The sequence below is a fragment of the Diabrotica undecimpunctata genome, chromosome 8 (assembly GCF_040954645.1).
Source record: "Diabrotica undecimpunctata isolate CICGRU chromosome 8, icDiaUnde3, whole genome shotgun sequence".
Taxonomy (NCBI): Eukaryota; Metazoa; Arthropoda; class Insecta; order Coleoptera; family Chrysomelidae; genus Diabrotica; species Diabrotica undecimpunctata.
Genome location: NC_092810.1, coordinates 962,620 through 979,705, shown reverse-complemented (window position 1 = coordinate 979,705; position 17,086 = coordinate 962,620). Strand labels below are relative to the sequence as shown.

At 32.7% G+C, this 17,086-nt stretch overlaps 3 protein-coding genes across 3 annotated transcripts in view; 1 reads left to right on the top strand and 2 right to left on the bottom strand.

Moving 5' to 3' along the window:
• Positions 1-291: 291 nt before the first annotated feature.
• Positions 292-4,141, bottom strand: Rassf (Ras association family member). Its single transcript, XM_072541790.1, has 8 exons — positions 3,952-4,141; positions 3,630-3,898; positions 3,303-3,577; positions 2,910-3,182; positions 2,521-2,843; positions 2,144-2,392; positions 966-1,185; positions 292-883 (listed from the first exon to the last, which is right to left on the bottom strand). The coding sequence occupies exons 1-8, from the start codon at positions 3,989-3,991 to the stop codon at positions 820-822; spliced, it is 1,713 nt and encodes a 570-aa protein (XP_072397891.1). The 5' UTR covers positions 3,992-4,141; the 3' UTR covers positions 292-819.
• A 573-nt stretch (positions 4,142-4,714) lies between these two features.
• LOC140448683 (uncharacterized protein C6orf136 homolog) lies at positions 4,715-10,909 on the top strand. Its single transcript, XM_072541791.1, has 6 exons — positions 4,715-4,971; positions 5,232-5,389; positions 5,452-5,691; positions 5,945-6,166; positions 6,392-6,461; positions 10,540-10,909. Exons 1-6 carry the CDS (start codon positions 4,849-4,851, stop codon positions 10,666-10,668), a joined length of 942 nt encoding a protein of 313 aa, XP_072397892.1. The 5' UTR covers positions 4,715-4,848; the 3' UTR covers positions 10,669-10,909.
• Positions 10,910-11,131: 222 nt separating this feature from the next.
• LOC140448681 (nose resistant to fluoxetine protein 6-like) overlaps positions 11,132-17,086 on the bottom strand; it is a 29,409-nt gene continuing 23,454 nt past the window's right edge. The window contains exons 6-12 of the mRNA XM_072541788.1: positions 16,204-16,367; positions 15,339-15,507; positions 14,916-15,109; positions 14,359-14,484; positions 13,251-13,456; positions 11,955-12,097; positions 11,132-11,356 (exon numbers count right to left, since the gene is read on the bottom strand). Of these exons, the coding sequence (XP_072397889.1) occupies positions 11,189-11,356; positions 11,955-12,097; positions 13,251-13,456; positions 14,359-14,484; positions 14,916-15,109; positions 15,339-15,507; positions 16,204-16,367 (1,170 nt within the window). The 3' untranslated portion in view covers positions 11,132-11,188. The remainder of the gene's footprint in view (positions 11,357-11,954; positions 12,098-13,250; positions 13,457-14,358; positions 14,485-14,915; positions 15,110-15,338; positions 15,508-16,203; positions 16,368-17,086) is intronic.

Below are 17,086 nucleotides of genomic sequence, written 5' to 3'. Positions count from 1 at the left end.
TTAAAAAAATCTATTTTTTCAAATTAAACAAAAGTAAAAAGTAGCTAGACCGCTACAAAATTTCATTATAAAGATACATCGTTATTGCTTGAAATATTTATAAACATAAATAACTAATAAATCCAAATATTTTAAACATAAATGCTTATTTACACCAGCAATTCGTAATACACTGATATGTAGTAGTGATTGCCTATTTTCTGGTGTTCTTAGAATTGATCTTGATCTCTTGGTTAAATCAGAAAGAGGATTTTGGACAACGATTCAGGAAGAAGATGCAAAACAAGTAGGTAACAGTTTGAATTTAATATATTATTAAGATATTACATCTAGTTTTATTTAATTTATTACAGTCTTCTGATCTAAAAACTCTTATATTCGCTGGGTTTCTTCATCAATTGACTACTTCGTAAATTCGTAAAACAATAATTCGTATTTTATACGAGTATACATTCACATTGAACCATTGGCATACGAATTGAACCAAATATAAACAAAACAAAAGGTTCTTTTTAATATTCTGGATGCAAATTAGACATAATCTAACCTGTAAACATATATTGGGGCAATTCGAGTTTTTTCATCTAGAATTCTATTATTTAGTTCAATTCGTACGATATTAGGTAATTTACAAATTAATAGCATATATAAAAAGTATAAACACGTAACAATAAGTATAAAAAAGACAAAAACACAATAATATAAAAAAATAATTGAGTTAAAACATCTAAAAATGGGTTAATAAGTATTAAAAAAATTATTGTATATAAGAAAATGTTAAATATAAGTGAGACGTAACAAAGTATAAATCGACAAACATCAAGACACTGTGACCTTGACTTCGTGTAATTTGCGAGAAATTCTACACTTCATCTCTTCGTATCTGAAACAAAACAATACAAAATGTAGCGGCATGTGTCATTCCGACAAAAACCACGCGAAATACGCAAGGAGTACGAACTTACTTCTGTTTAATTCGGGCTACTTCTCGCTCCTCCTGAGAGTAGTACTGCGACAAAATGGCGCGGCATTCTGCTAGAGTGAGATTCAAAAATTGCGCTACTTCACAGCTGACCTCTGGGGTACTGTGACTGTCCATCAAATACAGTTTGACGACATCTTCGTGAGGTCCCAATAGGACTCTCGCTAGGAGAGGGTATTCATCCTCTTTCAGTCTGCGTTGTTCTGAAAAAACAAATAGGAGGTTGAGATTTTAATATTTCCTATAGAAAATATAAGATGTTATGTAATTTAGTCAGCATAATAATAAGGATAAGGCAACTGTTTTATACTAAACCTAAAATAACCTATAATTTATGTCATTAAGAAGTTTAAAAATCTTTATAAGGTATTTATTTCATATTTAGCCCAACATAACCTCTAATACTAATAATTATTTATTAACGGATTTATTTGCAACATTTAACTCAATTCTATTTGAATCGCACCACATACAAAGTTATTTTTACGCTTTTTTGTAACTTAAGTCATTGATCAACATTTTTTATATAAATATTTCATAAATATTTATTTATTTATATAACTATAACATTGAACTGTAAAATCCTATACATTCCATTTTTTGTAGCAGAACATTGTGTTGCAAAATATCAAAAGCCTTGGAAATATAAGTATAAATAGAATCAATCTGATATCCTCCTCTAACACTTCTGACGACAGTGGTCCGGTATAAACTAAAAGATTTGTGATGTGGATATGGACAATAGGAGCTATTTTGTTACCTACCATCAATTCGAATAACTTGACCACAATATCAAACCTAGAAATTGGTATATAATTACAAAGGATGTTTTCAATTTTCAATAAAAAGTTCTCAATGAAAAAGATAAACTAAAAGATGCATTAAGGCAATATAAATTTACATTCTTTGAAAACTGGGACAGGTGAATCGTCATGATCAGCTCACAAGTTTGAACTACAATTAACAATAGCACTAAAAACATCCATCATACTGCCTGCTTTTCATCCTACCATATTGATAATGCTATTGTTAATTAAATATATAAGGTATTACAGTAATTTTAGTGGCCAAATAGAATCGTCAATAATATTTTAGTATACTAATAAATTTACAGTTAGTTAAGGAGTTTTAATCACAAAAATGCCTTTCTTAGTTTCTTACCTCCATTATCTCTTACAACAAACAATGCAAAATTCTGAGCATCACTTTCCACCTTATATTTCTCTAACAACAAATTGATAACTTCATTGGTATTGACTAGTGAAGTGACCCACACACTCATCTGACTGCCATGGGGCGGGGTGAAAAAGCTAGTTTCTCTATCATAAAAATGGCCATTGATAGAGCATCTACGCTTTACTTTACTTCTTGACAATCGTTTTCCAGGTCTTCGTTTTATTGCAGTTGAACCTACATGTGAAACATACAAAAAATGTTTACAAAAAAAGTAAAATCCATATAAAAGAGAAGAAAATTCCAACATTTAACATATATTTGACAATTTTTAAAACTATTTAAAAAATTTGCAATATATACACCTTTATATGGCCTTCTCAACACCACTTCTTCTGCTTGCTCCGTCATGGTAGACAATTCCATACTTGTCATGCTACTCCTATCAAATTCAGGTGATTGGGCATCCCTAATACGGCCTAAACAGTCAGGACCAGACATAGATCTATTCAAATGATTGCTCTGCATCAGCCAAGTGTCCTCTTTGCTTAAAGATGGAGATAAAAGAGGAACTTTGTCTTGACTATTAGTACCATTGGTAAGTGGGGCTTTCAAGGTGCTATCTGTGTATGTAGTATCATTTCTAATAGTCACATCTGTGCTGTCATTGCTTATAGTTTGTGATACACTAGAAAAATAACAAATATGAACAAGATTTAAACATATATAAACAAGGTTTCTAAGACAAGCTTACCTCTCAGTCTTAGTACTATTGCTAGAACCGCTTGAACTCTCAGTACTAACTTGTGAAGGTAGGGTAACAGGCATGGTCTGGTAAATGTGTTCAGAAACATCCACTTTTCTTTCCACACAAAGCAGTTCATCAAGCTCATCCCATTCCATGTTCTTAACATCTAATTTGGAAGGCAATGTCACACTTTTTATAACATGTTGGGGAGAAGAAGAAGCACTATCAGTCACACTTATATCTAGAGATTCGGATCCACTCTCAATACCTGTATCAGACCTAAAAATTTATAAATGCCGAATTAAATACAGTAAAAGTGGTTAAAAAGTACAATTTCTCTGCACTTTATGTAAATCATTCAAATAAATATAACCATAAACAGTAATTTAAGAAAAATACCTTGTAAGATCATCAGAACAACTTGAGATTTCGTTATAACTGCTATCTCTTGATATGTTTTGAATGTCATCATCAGTGTCATACTCTGGACTGGGTGATCTGTACGAATTTCTCTTTCTAACAGTGACTACAGTTCTCTGGTCATCATTTTCTTTAAGATGAATCACTCCTTGGATGCCCCAATGAATTCTTAATGAACCTTCCAGAATAAATCTACCATTTACTTCTCTAGACCTAATTTCCCCACTCTTGCCCTCAAAAAATTGATTATAAACCTAAAAACACAAAATAAAGGAACCGAAGACAGTGTATAAATTACTTACTTACCTTGATTTTTGACTCCAAATGAGACCTAGGAAGAACAGGGCCATTATTGAACTTTGGTGAATTATTCTGGGCACCAAAACTCTTATGAGATTCTACTCTAGTTCCGTGGCCGAACAATTGGGGCCCAAAGAGAGCCCCATAACAGGGCACATGGCAGTAGGGAACTCCTTTATGTTCTGCATGTTGTCCAGGATTGAGTCTTTTGCCACATTCTTCGCACCGCAGACATTCCGGATGCCAGTTATAGCCCAGAGACTGTTTTCTTTCAGCTAAAAGTAGACTATAAAGACAAAGTACTAGGTGCAGAGGTGAATAAACTTACCAAAATATACTGGTTTATGACACTTGTGGCATTTCCACATGATATGTTACGTAGAAACTATATTACTAACACAGGAAACACATAAAGACACTCATGGGTACAAATTAAATTGAGTTTTATTTAATTACATATAAAATATTTATAATCCCATTATTCTCATTCACCATTGTCAAAATGTGACATCTGTATTTACGTTCGTTTCTTAATTTCGAAGCTGAAATAATCATTTTGGTGGTTTTCCCAGAACGATCTTCTATCTTTATTACATGCAAAATTTCCAGCAACGAGTCTTTTCGATCCCACATCAACCTGCGCTGTTCTTTTGATGTAGTGATTACATGAATTAAAAAGTTTTAAAGGTGAGTTAAAAAACAAGTTAATGTATTATCTATGCTAAATATTAAAAAAACAAAAACAGTATTTATTGCTACATTTAATTTATCACGTAGAATACTTTAAATTCTTATCTATAAAACCTTTAACAATATAAGCTGCTGCACCTATGATGCACAAGGTGTTTTACGAACAACTTCACACTGGTTGGTTCGATCATGCAGTTCTTCGTGACTTTTAATAACAAGTAGATAAATATTTGTTTAAAAATCAATAGTAATTAATTTGCAAAAACTTCAATTAAAAGTTTAATTTACTTTCTTATTTGAATTAACAAGAAATTATAAAATAAAAATTCAAATACCATAAATGTCATGGAACATCAATTTTATTCAATGTGTCAAAAATCAAAAAATTTAAAATAATTGTCTCATGTCAGTTTGTCAGACTCCCGTATGTGCTCCTTTTTGTAAAATCGAATTCACATGTAGTAGTTGCTGTAAAAATGTACGATTTGTTTAATATTTACACGTCTGAATAATATTAAGAAAAACCCTTAAGAAAATGGCGATTGGATTCCGACAGTTAATCAAATTTGCTAACTTTTCAAGCTTGGTAGCTTCTAGAAGCAGTGCTTTTAAATTTGAGAAAGCCTCACAAGTTCAAATTACACAAACAAATCATCAGGTAAATGTTATCTAATAATGATTGTTGGATGTATGTTACAGAAGTTTAAGTGAGTAAATAATTCTAGTATTGATTAATTAAATTGTTGGGGAATTAACATATCTGTCTTAATGCTTTGAGTAATTGTTTTAGTGATACTTAATAAGATCCTTCACTTTTGGTCCAATTAAGAAATGAAACAGATGTGTATGTATGATGTTAATAAAAAATCTTGCTATTGTATTCCTTGATCTCTTTTTTAATTGTAATGTGTTTTTTAGTATTTACCAAAGGTTGTAAAGAAGTTTAATCGTGAAGAAGGCCTTCAAAGTCCTACAGTAGATAACCGAGAAAGTGATAATGATTTAGTTATAAAAGAACATGTTTTTATTGTAGACAACCCTGTAGTAAAAGACTTAAATAGACTAAGGTGTTTAAAGTAAGTACACAATTGTATAATTACATGAACAACATATCTTTATATGAATTTTATTGTTGTAGTTATTCAGATTTATCAAGTAATTCAGCCGCCACTAGCAGCCAGTTCAGTGTACCTAATCCACAGCAGTTTAGTAGTCAGAATCAAGATGAGAAGTCTAACAAACCAAGCTTAGAAAAATTGACACATGTGTATGATGTCTTGGCAGAAACATTGCCCAAAATATTTATTCAATCCTTAGATTATAAGATTTACCACAAAGACATTGTATTCGAGGATAATATTAGAAATATCAGAACAGTGTAAGTGTTTTATTTTCATGTAATTGTAAAACGAAAGTTTATATTTAATTTTATGGAGTTTCTTTAGAAAATTAAAGTAATAAATAATAAAAATGAACCCACTTAGTGTAGTACAGTGGAAATATATACTATAAATGGGTTTTTCACATAACACACCATCAAATAATACTAATTTGGTATAAACATATATGGTCTTTTATTTAAAGATATCCTTAGTTTTTCAATATAATGTATGTATTTTTTTGTTTTGCAGAGGTTTATACAGCTATGTAAAACAAGTAGCACTGCTAAGAACTATAGGGCATTTTAAGTTTGCTTATGTCAAATTTGAAATATTAAAAATCACAAAACACCCAGAGGATTCTTCAATTAAGGTTAGGTGGCAGATCAGGGGCATTTCGGCATTGAGAGTTATGCTAACATTTTGGAAAATCAAGCTGTGGAATTTCAAAGAGATATTTGAAAAGACTGAAAGGTAAGGTGTTGGTCTTTTAATGTAAAAAGAAAGAAAAACAAGGTTGTTGTAGTGTATTATAGATATTTTTCTTACAAAATTGGAAATAGGAGAAATAATGGTTATTTTGGTGATAAATTATAGATACAACTGTTGCGACAATGTTTTAAAATCCGTAAACTAAGTGACAAAAATAATTTAGTGGTATATTATTTATATATAATGTCATTTTTTGTTTATTTGCAGTTGGTATGATGGTTTCTCAACATTCTATGTGAATTCTGAAGGGCAAGTTATCAAACACGTAGCTGAAAAGGTAAGTGGCTGAATAAATGGAAAACAATTTCAGTTTAAAATATGTTTATTTTTATATTTCAATTTATATTTCTGGAGTGGAAGTTGAAAGGCCGTAGTCAATTTCTTTTCAACCCAAATTGTATTTAATTTTCATTTCAAGGTAGTAAATAAGTAATGTTAATATGTCACAAGAAAATAACTAGAAATCAAAATTTAAAGTCCATGTGAACGAAAATCTCTTCATCATCAGTGGCGTTACAGCTCTTTATGAGCAAAGCCTTCTTCAGAACAATCCTCCATTCGCCCCTGTCTCTGGCAAGTCTTCTCCATGCTCTAATTCCGATAGACTTCAAATCATTTTCTAGGTTGTCTTGGTACCTAAGTCTCAGTCTTTCTCTTCATCGTTGTCCGATCGGCCCTCTTTGGTCAAAAACTTTTCTGACTATGGCATCTTCTTCTCGTCTGATTACATGACCTATCCATCTGAGGCGTGCTACTTAATGAATTTTACAACGTCAGGTTCTCCAAATCTTCTATACAACTCAAAATTGTAACACCTGCGCCACAAACCTTGTTCTTTTATGCCTCCATATATTCGTCTTAGTATTTTTCGCTCAAAACGTTTGAGCAATTCTTGGTCATTCTGTGTTAGTGTCCAAGTTTCTGAACCATATGTTAGCACTGGTCTTGTTAGTGTTTTGTATACAGTCAGTTAATTTTTCTAGGCATTTTTGAGGCCATCTGTCTCCTTAAGCCATAGTAACACTTATTGGCGAGCACTATTCTTCTTTTTATTTCTTCACTGACGTTGTTATCTTTGGTTAGCAGCGACCCTAAGTATATGAAGGTGTCAACACCTTCCAGTTCTAGGTCATCAATTCCTATTGATCAACGAAAATCTCTATTCCTATTCTAAGTGTAGTTTCTTATATTCTAGTAGTATCTTATATTCTAAGTGTCGTTTCTTATATAATTTAATGGAAAATTGAAATATAATATTTAGCGAGTCCTTTTTTAAAAGAACACCCTTGCAAATAAGATTCATAAAACATATATGAGAGCAAATCATTTGTGTGAAATCATGTTTGTCTATTGTGGTCAGTGGCGGGACAGGAAGAAGAGTAAGAAGTCAGCGTCATATGGACGTGCTACAGCTCTTTCTACAGAGAACGAAAATAAATTAGTTCATTGTTTAACTACTATGGAAAAGTATGGGTTTGGTCTCTCACGAATTGAAGTAATGCATTTAGTGGGCAAATACGTTATAGCGAATCAACTAAATACTCCTGGAATTCCTGGAAAAGACTGGCTTTTTTCCTTTATGAAACGTCATAATCTATCCGTTAAAAAGCCGGAAAATGTTGAGATAGCAAGAAGAAAGAGTGTTGACCCTTTTATAATAAATAATTATTTTGATTTAGTTTTAAAAACTATTAAGAATCTGGGTATTGAAAACAAACCACATTTAATTTGGAATTTGGATGAAACAAGTTTTTGTTCCGATCCGTCAAAAAACAAAGTCGTAGGAAAAAAAGTTGCCAAGGCGACCAGGACAACAAGCACTTCCAGCAGAGAAAATACATCAGTGCTTTTTGTATGCAATGCAAAAGGTGGAAAAGCCGCTCCTTTGATTATATTTAAAGGGAAGCAAATATGGACATATATGATGCCTCCAGAGGGAAAAGCATTTCCCGAAACTACCTATACTGCCTCACCCAATGGATGGATGCAAACCGACATCTTTGAAAACTATTTTAAAAACAGTTTTTTAAAACCTATAGGTTCTGAACGGCCAGTGTTTTTGTTTTTTGATGGGCATGTGAGTCATGTTAGTATAAACCTTATCCAAATGCCAATTGATACTCAAGTGAAGATTATAAAACTACCGCCGCATAGCAGCCACATTCTGCAGCCGCTTGATTTGACGCTAATGAAAGCAGTTAAAGATAGATGGGATCCTTTACTGGTATCATGGCAAAGGTTGCATATTGGTCAAAAACTACCAAAAGTAGAATTTTCTGTACTCCTGGGAAAAATATCGACTAGTCTTCCAGGCGAAATTATTTCAAATGGTTTTAGAAAAGCAGGAATATATCCCTTTAACGATAAAGTAGTCCCCGAGGAAACATTTTATTCAGATGCGTTTCAGAGATGGAAAGATCATTTAAAAGTCTCAAACCCTCCAACTAAGTCAAACAAGACTGCTTCTACTTCTACATAAAGCGCTGCCTCTGTTAGAGCTCCAAAAGAACTTGGAGGTAATTTTTTAAATGTTTTTTTTATAAGCTGGCTGTTTTTTTATGGAATATGTAACTTTAATCTGCTATTTTTAGACGATATAATAAAGGAAATATCCGAAATTGAAGTGAATCCGAAAGTGAAGCCTCATCAACAAGTACCACATTTTCTATTAATACTATATCCGGTAGTTTCTTTTTAAAGAAATTAGCGGGAAAATCAACCGAATGCAAGAACATTTTAACTGAAACGTCAGCTGTTTCATTCGAAAACCTTACGTTAGCGTGCATAAAAGAGGGAAATAGTGAGAAAAAGAGTAAAATATGCAATGGTGCGGAACTTATTACTGCGGAAGCTGTGCTTGAACGAATCAGAAAACAAGAAGTAAAAACAAAATAAGATATGTTTGGCGGCTTCAAAAATGTTACAAAAGAAATGTAAGAATCCAAAAAACCAGAAGCGTAAAAAAATGAAAACAAAGAAAAAGTAACAATCGAAAATGAAACGTCCGAAGATGAACAACCAAACATTTCTAGCTTCCAGTCTGAGAACGGATACTTTACAACAATGATTGAAAATGAGCAAAAGGAATATAAAGAAGAAAGAATAGATATTCCTCATGAACCAAAAATAAGCAACTGGGTTGTCGTGAGGTTTTGTACATATAAATCAATTAAGTTTCTTGTCGGCCAAATCACTGAGATTAACGATGAACCTGTTGTAGAAGTAGAAGTGAAATTTTGCGAGGGGAAATTATTTCTGTCTTACGCAACATTTAAAACGCTGTAACTCTTTAAATAATATGAATTTTAAAAAAATTTAAAAACCGTTTTGTTACTAAAGATATAAAGATTCCGCTCTTGCCCCAAAGTAAACTAGTATAAACTTACACGTACTTACATCACTTTACGCATTTGCCCCATTTAATGTGTACTCATTTTTTCAAAATTCCCTGAAATTTTTCAATACATCAATTTTTTGAGATTTCCCTTTTAGAAATGTACTGCGAACAAGCTAAATATATCGTCATAGGAAGCATAACTTATTCCTAGACAACATAAAAGAATACGACTTTGAGAAAGTTAACTTTTATAAATTTTTCTCCGTACTTACCCTACCTGACCCTATTTTATGTCGTTAAACAGAAAAATTCCAATAAAACTGAAAGGAAAATTCCATAAAACAGCCAATAACTATCAAGTCAATCATAAAATGACTTTGACAGGTGACATTTTTGTTGATGGAACCAAAAATTGTCTAGGCACAAAAAATGATTTCAACAGATGATTTTCTTGTTGTTAAAGTTTATTCGTTTACCAAATTCCCATCAGTAAACATGAGCACGTGTTGATATTCGCCGTCTCATTCGTCAAGAGGCTATAAAATATAATTTATTACCGTAAGCGAGACAGATTCTCATGTTACAGATCCCAACTTGTGATCATTTTAAATTCAAATTGTATCGTGTTGATTTTTAAGTTAATATATTGTGTTATATTTATGTTATAGTTATTGTTAAGTTATTTACTGGTCGTGTTATTTTTTAGAGTTTAGTTTAATTGTGATATAATGATTAAATTTCAAGAAATTCTTACACTAACAGTTTCAAAAGTAAATATTTTTAAAAATCATATGATACATAGGTCGTAAATCAGTACGACCCTGTTTGGCTTACACGTGGTTCTATTGACAATTGGGAATTTGTAGAATGAATAGGGTTTAGAACCAAAAACTGCCAAGTCACATGCCGATTGTCTTTTTGGTAAATGCCCTTGTTTTTGACAGAACGATAGGACAAATGTGTGTTGTGTGTTGCAAAATTTAACATAGTATCTACATAGTGTTTTTTTTTATTGTAGATGATGCCAGATTCGGATCACGTGCCAGTTTCCAGTCCAAAGCCGATAGTCGGCGCAAGCGCAGCGGCTAAGTTGGCGCTAGTAGTAGGCATAATTCCGAAATGTTCGTTTTTCAACTCTCTGCTGTAAATTCGCGACTAGGCTCTAATATCGGGATCCTACAGCGCAGATTGAGTCAAGGAACAAAGTATTCGGACGTTTCCACAGCAATTTTGGTTTGATTCGCCATCATTTTTCACAAATAACTGTTTCATTGTGGTTGTTATGTAGACATCGACTTAAAGAAACGTCTGCTTTTGTTATAAACGATTGAAAAAATGTTTATTAGATCATTTGTTTTTTATGTGGTTAAAATATATTGACAATTTGATATTTGTGTTTTATTTAATTACTAGGGGCACAGAATAAGAAACAATAGGGGCGTATACGAAGTCAAAATGCAAGCAGAAGGTAAGATTGTCATAGAAAGTTGGCACCCCAAGATTTTAGAGTGTTCAAAATGGCCGGAATGATCACATGTCACTGCACCAGCATACATGCCAATTCTTTCTTTTTTTTAGATAAAAATTTCTGGTTAACAATAAAAACGAAGTACCATAAACTTTTTTTTTTTTTAAAAATAAATAACTACAATTAATTTTGTGTACTATTAAATGTCTCCGTTTGGAAATCTTTCGGGATGCTTTGGTTTCGGACTCTTCACTTTGATTTTCTTCAGTAAAATCTTCTCCATGCCGTGGATTGGCGACTCGAAAATAATGCACAGAACAAACGCCATTGTAAATGTTAGCACTATGTGGCCCAACACTTTTGATGCCTAAAAAACAATGAATTTTTACTTAAGATCTTTAACGTTTCAAAAAGTCACATTTGGTGTCAGTATTTATGTTCCAATCGAAAGAAATTGCAATTGAGGTAGGCCATATAAACACATAAATGTGCAGCTCGGTAGTGGTCTAGTCACAAAAATAGGAGATAACTGTAAATTACATATTTTAAAATTAGTTACAAATATACATGATCTGCAATAATAGTGTACCGCAACAAAAAGAAACATCCTATATTTTATTTTAAATTTAAAGTCTGTTTCACTTCTTCGTTAAAAGAATATAAAGATGATTTTGTGGTGATTTAAAAAGAAATAACTAAATTTCAATGAAAATCGTAACGTGTGAGAGGAGAATCGCCAATGGCAGAAAGGAATGGAATGAGATTTTATTGCCCCTGTAACGTAGACAATCATAAATACACATGGACGTATCGAATCATCTATTTTTTGGTTTTTAGTCGCTCAATATTTTATGAAGCTTTGTAGGAATCTGGCAGAAATTGTAGCAACTTCTCTGGATATAAATAAAGCCTTTTTGAAAATTTCTTTACGGTTTTTGGAGAAAGTGTAATTAAAAAATACTTACCAATTCAAATATGCTCATATACATCGGTTGCCGATTTACCCCTGAGCTGTATATCTCCACCAATCCGTTAGCTAAGTATGCACAATATGTGAGACGACTAGCTGGTATAAAGAATTTGTGGGAAAGGAATTTATTGATATAGGCTAAAAAATAAAAACGAATAAAATACCGAGATTGTATAGTCATATTACATCGTATATATCGGGATTTTTAATAATTGTTAATTTGTGTATTTAGCAATCTCCTATCTCTAATTAAATTATTTATTTACGACTTAACAATAATGGTTTTTATACTATTACTAGTGATTTTGCCTGACATCATGCGACGGGGGAATAAATTAATTGTCATCTACAGTCACAACACTCATTTCTTTCTGACTTTCTTATACTTAAGGCTAGGTCTAACAAATAAGTCACTTTTGGAGAATCGCTGAACTTTTGTGTAAAGTCGTCTTAAGAAATCGATATACGTACAAAACCAGCGTAATTCTAGTTCATTTTGTTTCATTTGTTGAGAAAGCTCGAGATTTATATTATATTTTATATATTCTTTTTTCTTATTCTTATATATATATATATATATATATATATATATATATATACATAAAAGGTTCTTGAACTCCTAAGTGGAGCATAGAGCTTCAGTGAAAACGCGCCATCGGGTTCTATTTTGCGCTAAGGCCTTTACCTCATTCCAAGACTTTCCTTGGCCTCTTATCTCGTCCATGATGGATCTTCTCCAAGTTTGTACTGGACGACCTCTTTTTCTTTTCCCTTGGGGATTCCACTCTACGGCAGTCTTTGCGATACTGCAACTATTTTTTCGGAGTGTGTGACCGATCCAACCCCACTTTCTGGACTTAATTTCATTTTGTTTTGTATATATTTTGTTTTGTTTTCATTTATATTTTTTACCGATCACTAAATTCGCAGCTAATATTTTAGGATGAACAAACTTTCATAAGAGTTAAAAATTAAATTTTTAAAATAATAAATTTCTTGCATGAAAGGGCCATTCTTTTCACCTCCAGATAAATATTGTCTTATCTGACAGATGTCTGGAATAAAGACATTTATTAATATAATAAAATATACCCGTCTTATCACGTCAAATTATATTTTTGCGAAATTTTGCGAAAAAATAAAATATGATTGACCCAGTAGATGAAGTTGGGACAGTACACTTGAACAGTGTGACAGCGTCACACTGTTTTATTAGTAAAGAGCGAACAAGTATCGTTCATCGGTGTGGCTTTTTTTTTTATTGATGCTATTAAAAGAATTAATGACTTACTTGCATTGCCTGTGATGCAAACAAACATAATCCATCCGATGGCAAGCGCCCAACATATTCTGTGCAAGGCAGAATACACGGCATTTTCTAGAATGTTCGGCGAATGATCTGGTTGGTAAAAAAATACTACCGATACCATCGATCCTACGCCAGCGACTATGGCCAGGATCCATCCGCAAACGATGACGTATCCTGGGATCTTTTTACTAAAAAAAAAAATTAAATAAACTGGATTGACTTTATAAAATAAATGATATAATTAAAAGGATTAATATAAAGATTCTTTACTAAAACAGTAGAAAGAAACTAAGAGATTGGATCTTTATAAAAACAGCCAAGGTACAGAATATGGTTTCATACATTTGTAAGCAATCTTCAATAACAGAAAACACGGTCATTCATTCTCATGACGAACATGTGCGTCACACAATGGCATTTTTGACGCATTTGTGCGTCATATAACGGCCAAAAACACATTACCAGCTTGCTGAAATATCCGCCAGTATGCTGAGAGTTTATTTCCTAAAAAAATATATGAGACAAAATAAATGACTGGATTAAAAGGAATAAAAAAAATTCTTAGGCTTCGCTAGTTAAGAGACCGTGCTACCAAAAATAGTTTTACATATTTGAAGGCAATCTTTAATAACAGTGAATGCAGTTACCAGTTCTTATGACTCACATGTGCGCTACAGGTTCTGTTCTAACACGTTTGACGCACTGGTGCGTCCCGTAACGGTCAAAAACACATTATCGGCTTGCTGAAATGTTCACCAGTATCGTGGGATGTTTCTTCTACAAATTTAATAAATTAGACAAAATAACTGGATTATAATTGAGTTAGAACGACTAAAAGACAGAGAATTGTTACTAGAATGACAGAAAGAGCTCAATGGAGTGGATTTTTAGATAATAAGATTCTCTTATTCAAGCTTAGATCCAATAATAAGCTCGCTGCATTGGTGCGTCACTTAGACTTGCTGAAATGTCTATGAAAAACAAGTAGAAGTAGTGGATTATCTAAACGGCTATGACTCATGCATGCGCAAACTACAAATTTACGCTTTGACGGTATAAATTTTAATAATTTTGGACGAAATGTACTTACGAGTCTCGTTGGATTGTATACACCAAATAAGCATAAAATAATCCTATACAATAGGAACTGCACCTCATATGTGTTTTGATGTAGTAATTAACAAAGTAGAAATTTCGTCCTAGATCTTCTATTTCTCTAAAAAATAGGAAACTTTGGTTTAAGCGTATAAATTTACAAAAACTCAGTTTTACGGGCCTCATATAATTGACACATTCAAATTAAACAGAAAGATGCATATTTCGAACGTAACCATAGTAGAGTGCCACAGTGTTCTTATAGATATACAAAATATTCGAGAAACTTCTATACTACAACAATTTTCAATTGAAGGTGACTCATCTACAAATTGAACTGAGAGCTAACGGCAACAGTGTTAAATATCAGAAGTACATTCTTACTGGGGCATTTTTATTGTGTATGCTTCGCCTATAAGAATAAGCAAAAAGTAAGATGGTTCCATAAAGTTTGCCCCCGTAACAATATACCTTCTGCACACCGGTGCGATTTACGAGTGAATTACTGAAGTTGTCTATCTTTGTATCAAGTAAAATCTGCTTCATACTTACGGTGGGTAAGCCATCACAGTGGGATCCAGGCTATCTACGTACGTAATTGTGAAGGGCGCAAGTACGGAGACCACTGTACACAAAACCAGTACTGCTATGCCAATTTTTGGCTTTTTCCACAATACATAGATCACAAAAGGAGCTACAATAAAAAGATGGTAGTCCACTGCCAAGTACCACGATTGGAACATGCACTAAAATGTGTATTTAATTCAGAAAAAAAATAATTTTAATAGTAAATGCAAAACAAATGTTGATGGACGTCACGTTTCATTTGCTGTCATATTTAGAATTTGACAGTACAAGCCGAAATTAAATTAAATTATGATGTGCTGGTTTTTTACGAAGAATTTCGCTAATTTTTGGCGAAATTTTTTATCTTGGAAATAGATGGTTTTGAAAAAAAAATCTTAGTTAACTTACCAAATTATCCGTTCCTATGTAGTTATTCACGTACAGCAAATTGAGCCACCAGGACTGTTGGCATCTGTCTCTTTCTACGCCTATTTTTGAGTCCCAAAAAGGTCCAGACCCAGTTCGGTACAGAAACGTTGTATAGAAACCTACCACTACCGCATACGCGGGTGTTAATCTGAAAGAAGATTTAAACATAGTAAATACCTTCAACAAAGAATCTCGAACCTCCTGTAATGAGTACAATTTGTTCCTTTCTAGATGCATAGGTAAATGGATTGTAAATGGATAGTAAAAAGATATTTGAATGAAACACTTGACATTCGATTACAAATTCGAATAAACGTAAACTTCTTCAAGTAAAGATATGGCGTTATTCTCCCTTAACTGCGTAGTATTAAATGGAATCTACACATGCTCTCAAATAATGCATTTTCCTCAAGCATTATTATACAGAAACACATTAAGGAGTACTAATATTAATAGGAAAGAGTGAATGATCTTTAGACAAAGATCCAGGGATCTTGTTTTTAAATCATCCTTTGGAGGTCTAGTTTATGTTCGGAAAAAAATATAAGGAACTGGACAAACACCGACCGAAAGAATCTCACAGATCAGTCCAAAAAAGAAACGCATTTTCCATAATGGTCACCAGTCTCATCAGAGATGGCAGATGAAGTAAAGTATTGTTACTATATTAGCTAGAGGTAGAATTAAAAAGGAATAACGCAATGCACCATTGTAAATGAGAAAAGGAATCAGAACAAGGCTTAAGTGAATAGATGGGGTGCTACAAGACGCTGAGAACATCCAAATTTAACTTACTGTAGTATTACAACATTTAATATCTTTAAATCAAGACATATATACTAACCTTATATACCTAGCTATGTACAACGCGAAAAAATTGATTCTTCCCTTTCTTTTATCCATTTCTATCAACAGTAACCGACACATTAAGAAGCCACTTATTAATAAAAATGTATCTACGATGATGGGGCCGTTCAGAAACATGGAATTCTCAGGTCGTATTCCTTCCTAAAAAAACAGAAGTGAGCTATTTGTTAGTTTATACAATAACAACATTTTTCGACAACATATCTCAATTAGGTAATGACAATTATTAGTAACTACTATTATAAATCGGAACTATCTCGATAATTCGTTCCCACCTCTATTTTTATAGTGTTTATCGATCGATGAGCTCGTTTTTCTTGACATGAGCTCTTGACTAAGAAATACATTGCCTCTCTTACCTGTACTGCATTCTAAGTGTGGCTTCTACTATACCTAATAATTTTAGTAATTAGAGAAAATTTGACCATAGGTCACTCGTACTTTCTAAGGAAAGCTGGTAATTTTCTAAAGGAAGGACAGACACTTTTGGTGTGACACGTCAAGAAAAGACAACTACCTTACTCTCGCGAGCTAGTTCGATTTTGATCCAAGTGATGAAATCTTAGTATAATTATTTCTATTTTGAGATATATAGTGATTTTAATATCCGATCCCTCGCTAAAATAAATACATAGTTATTCTTAGTAATAGATGAATTTTTTATCAAGTAGATTCAGTGAGTTTTCAAGGAGCAGGCAGACATTAAGAACTGTAAGTCGAGTTTTATTTGATAAACGACAGTGCCAGTTCATTCTTTGTTGGTTACAAGGAGTTTTTTTTTGCTATTTTAGAGTAATTGCTTAATTTTCGTCGATTGTTCAACCATCTAGCTGCCGTTCGTAGTATATCCATTGGTGACC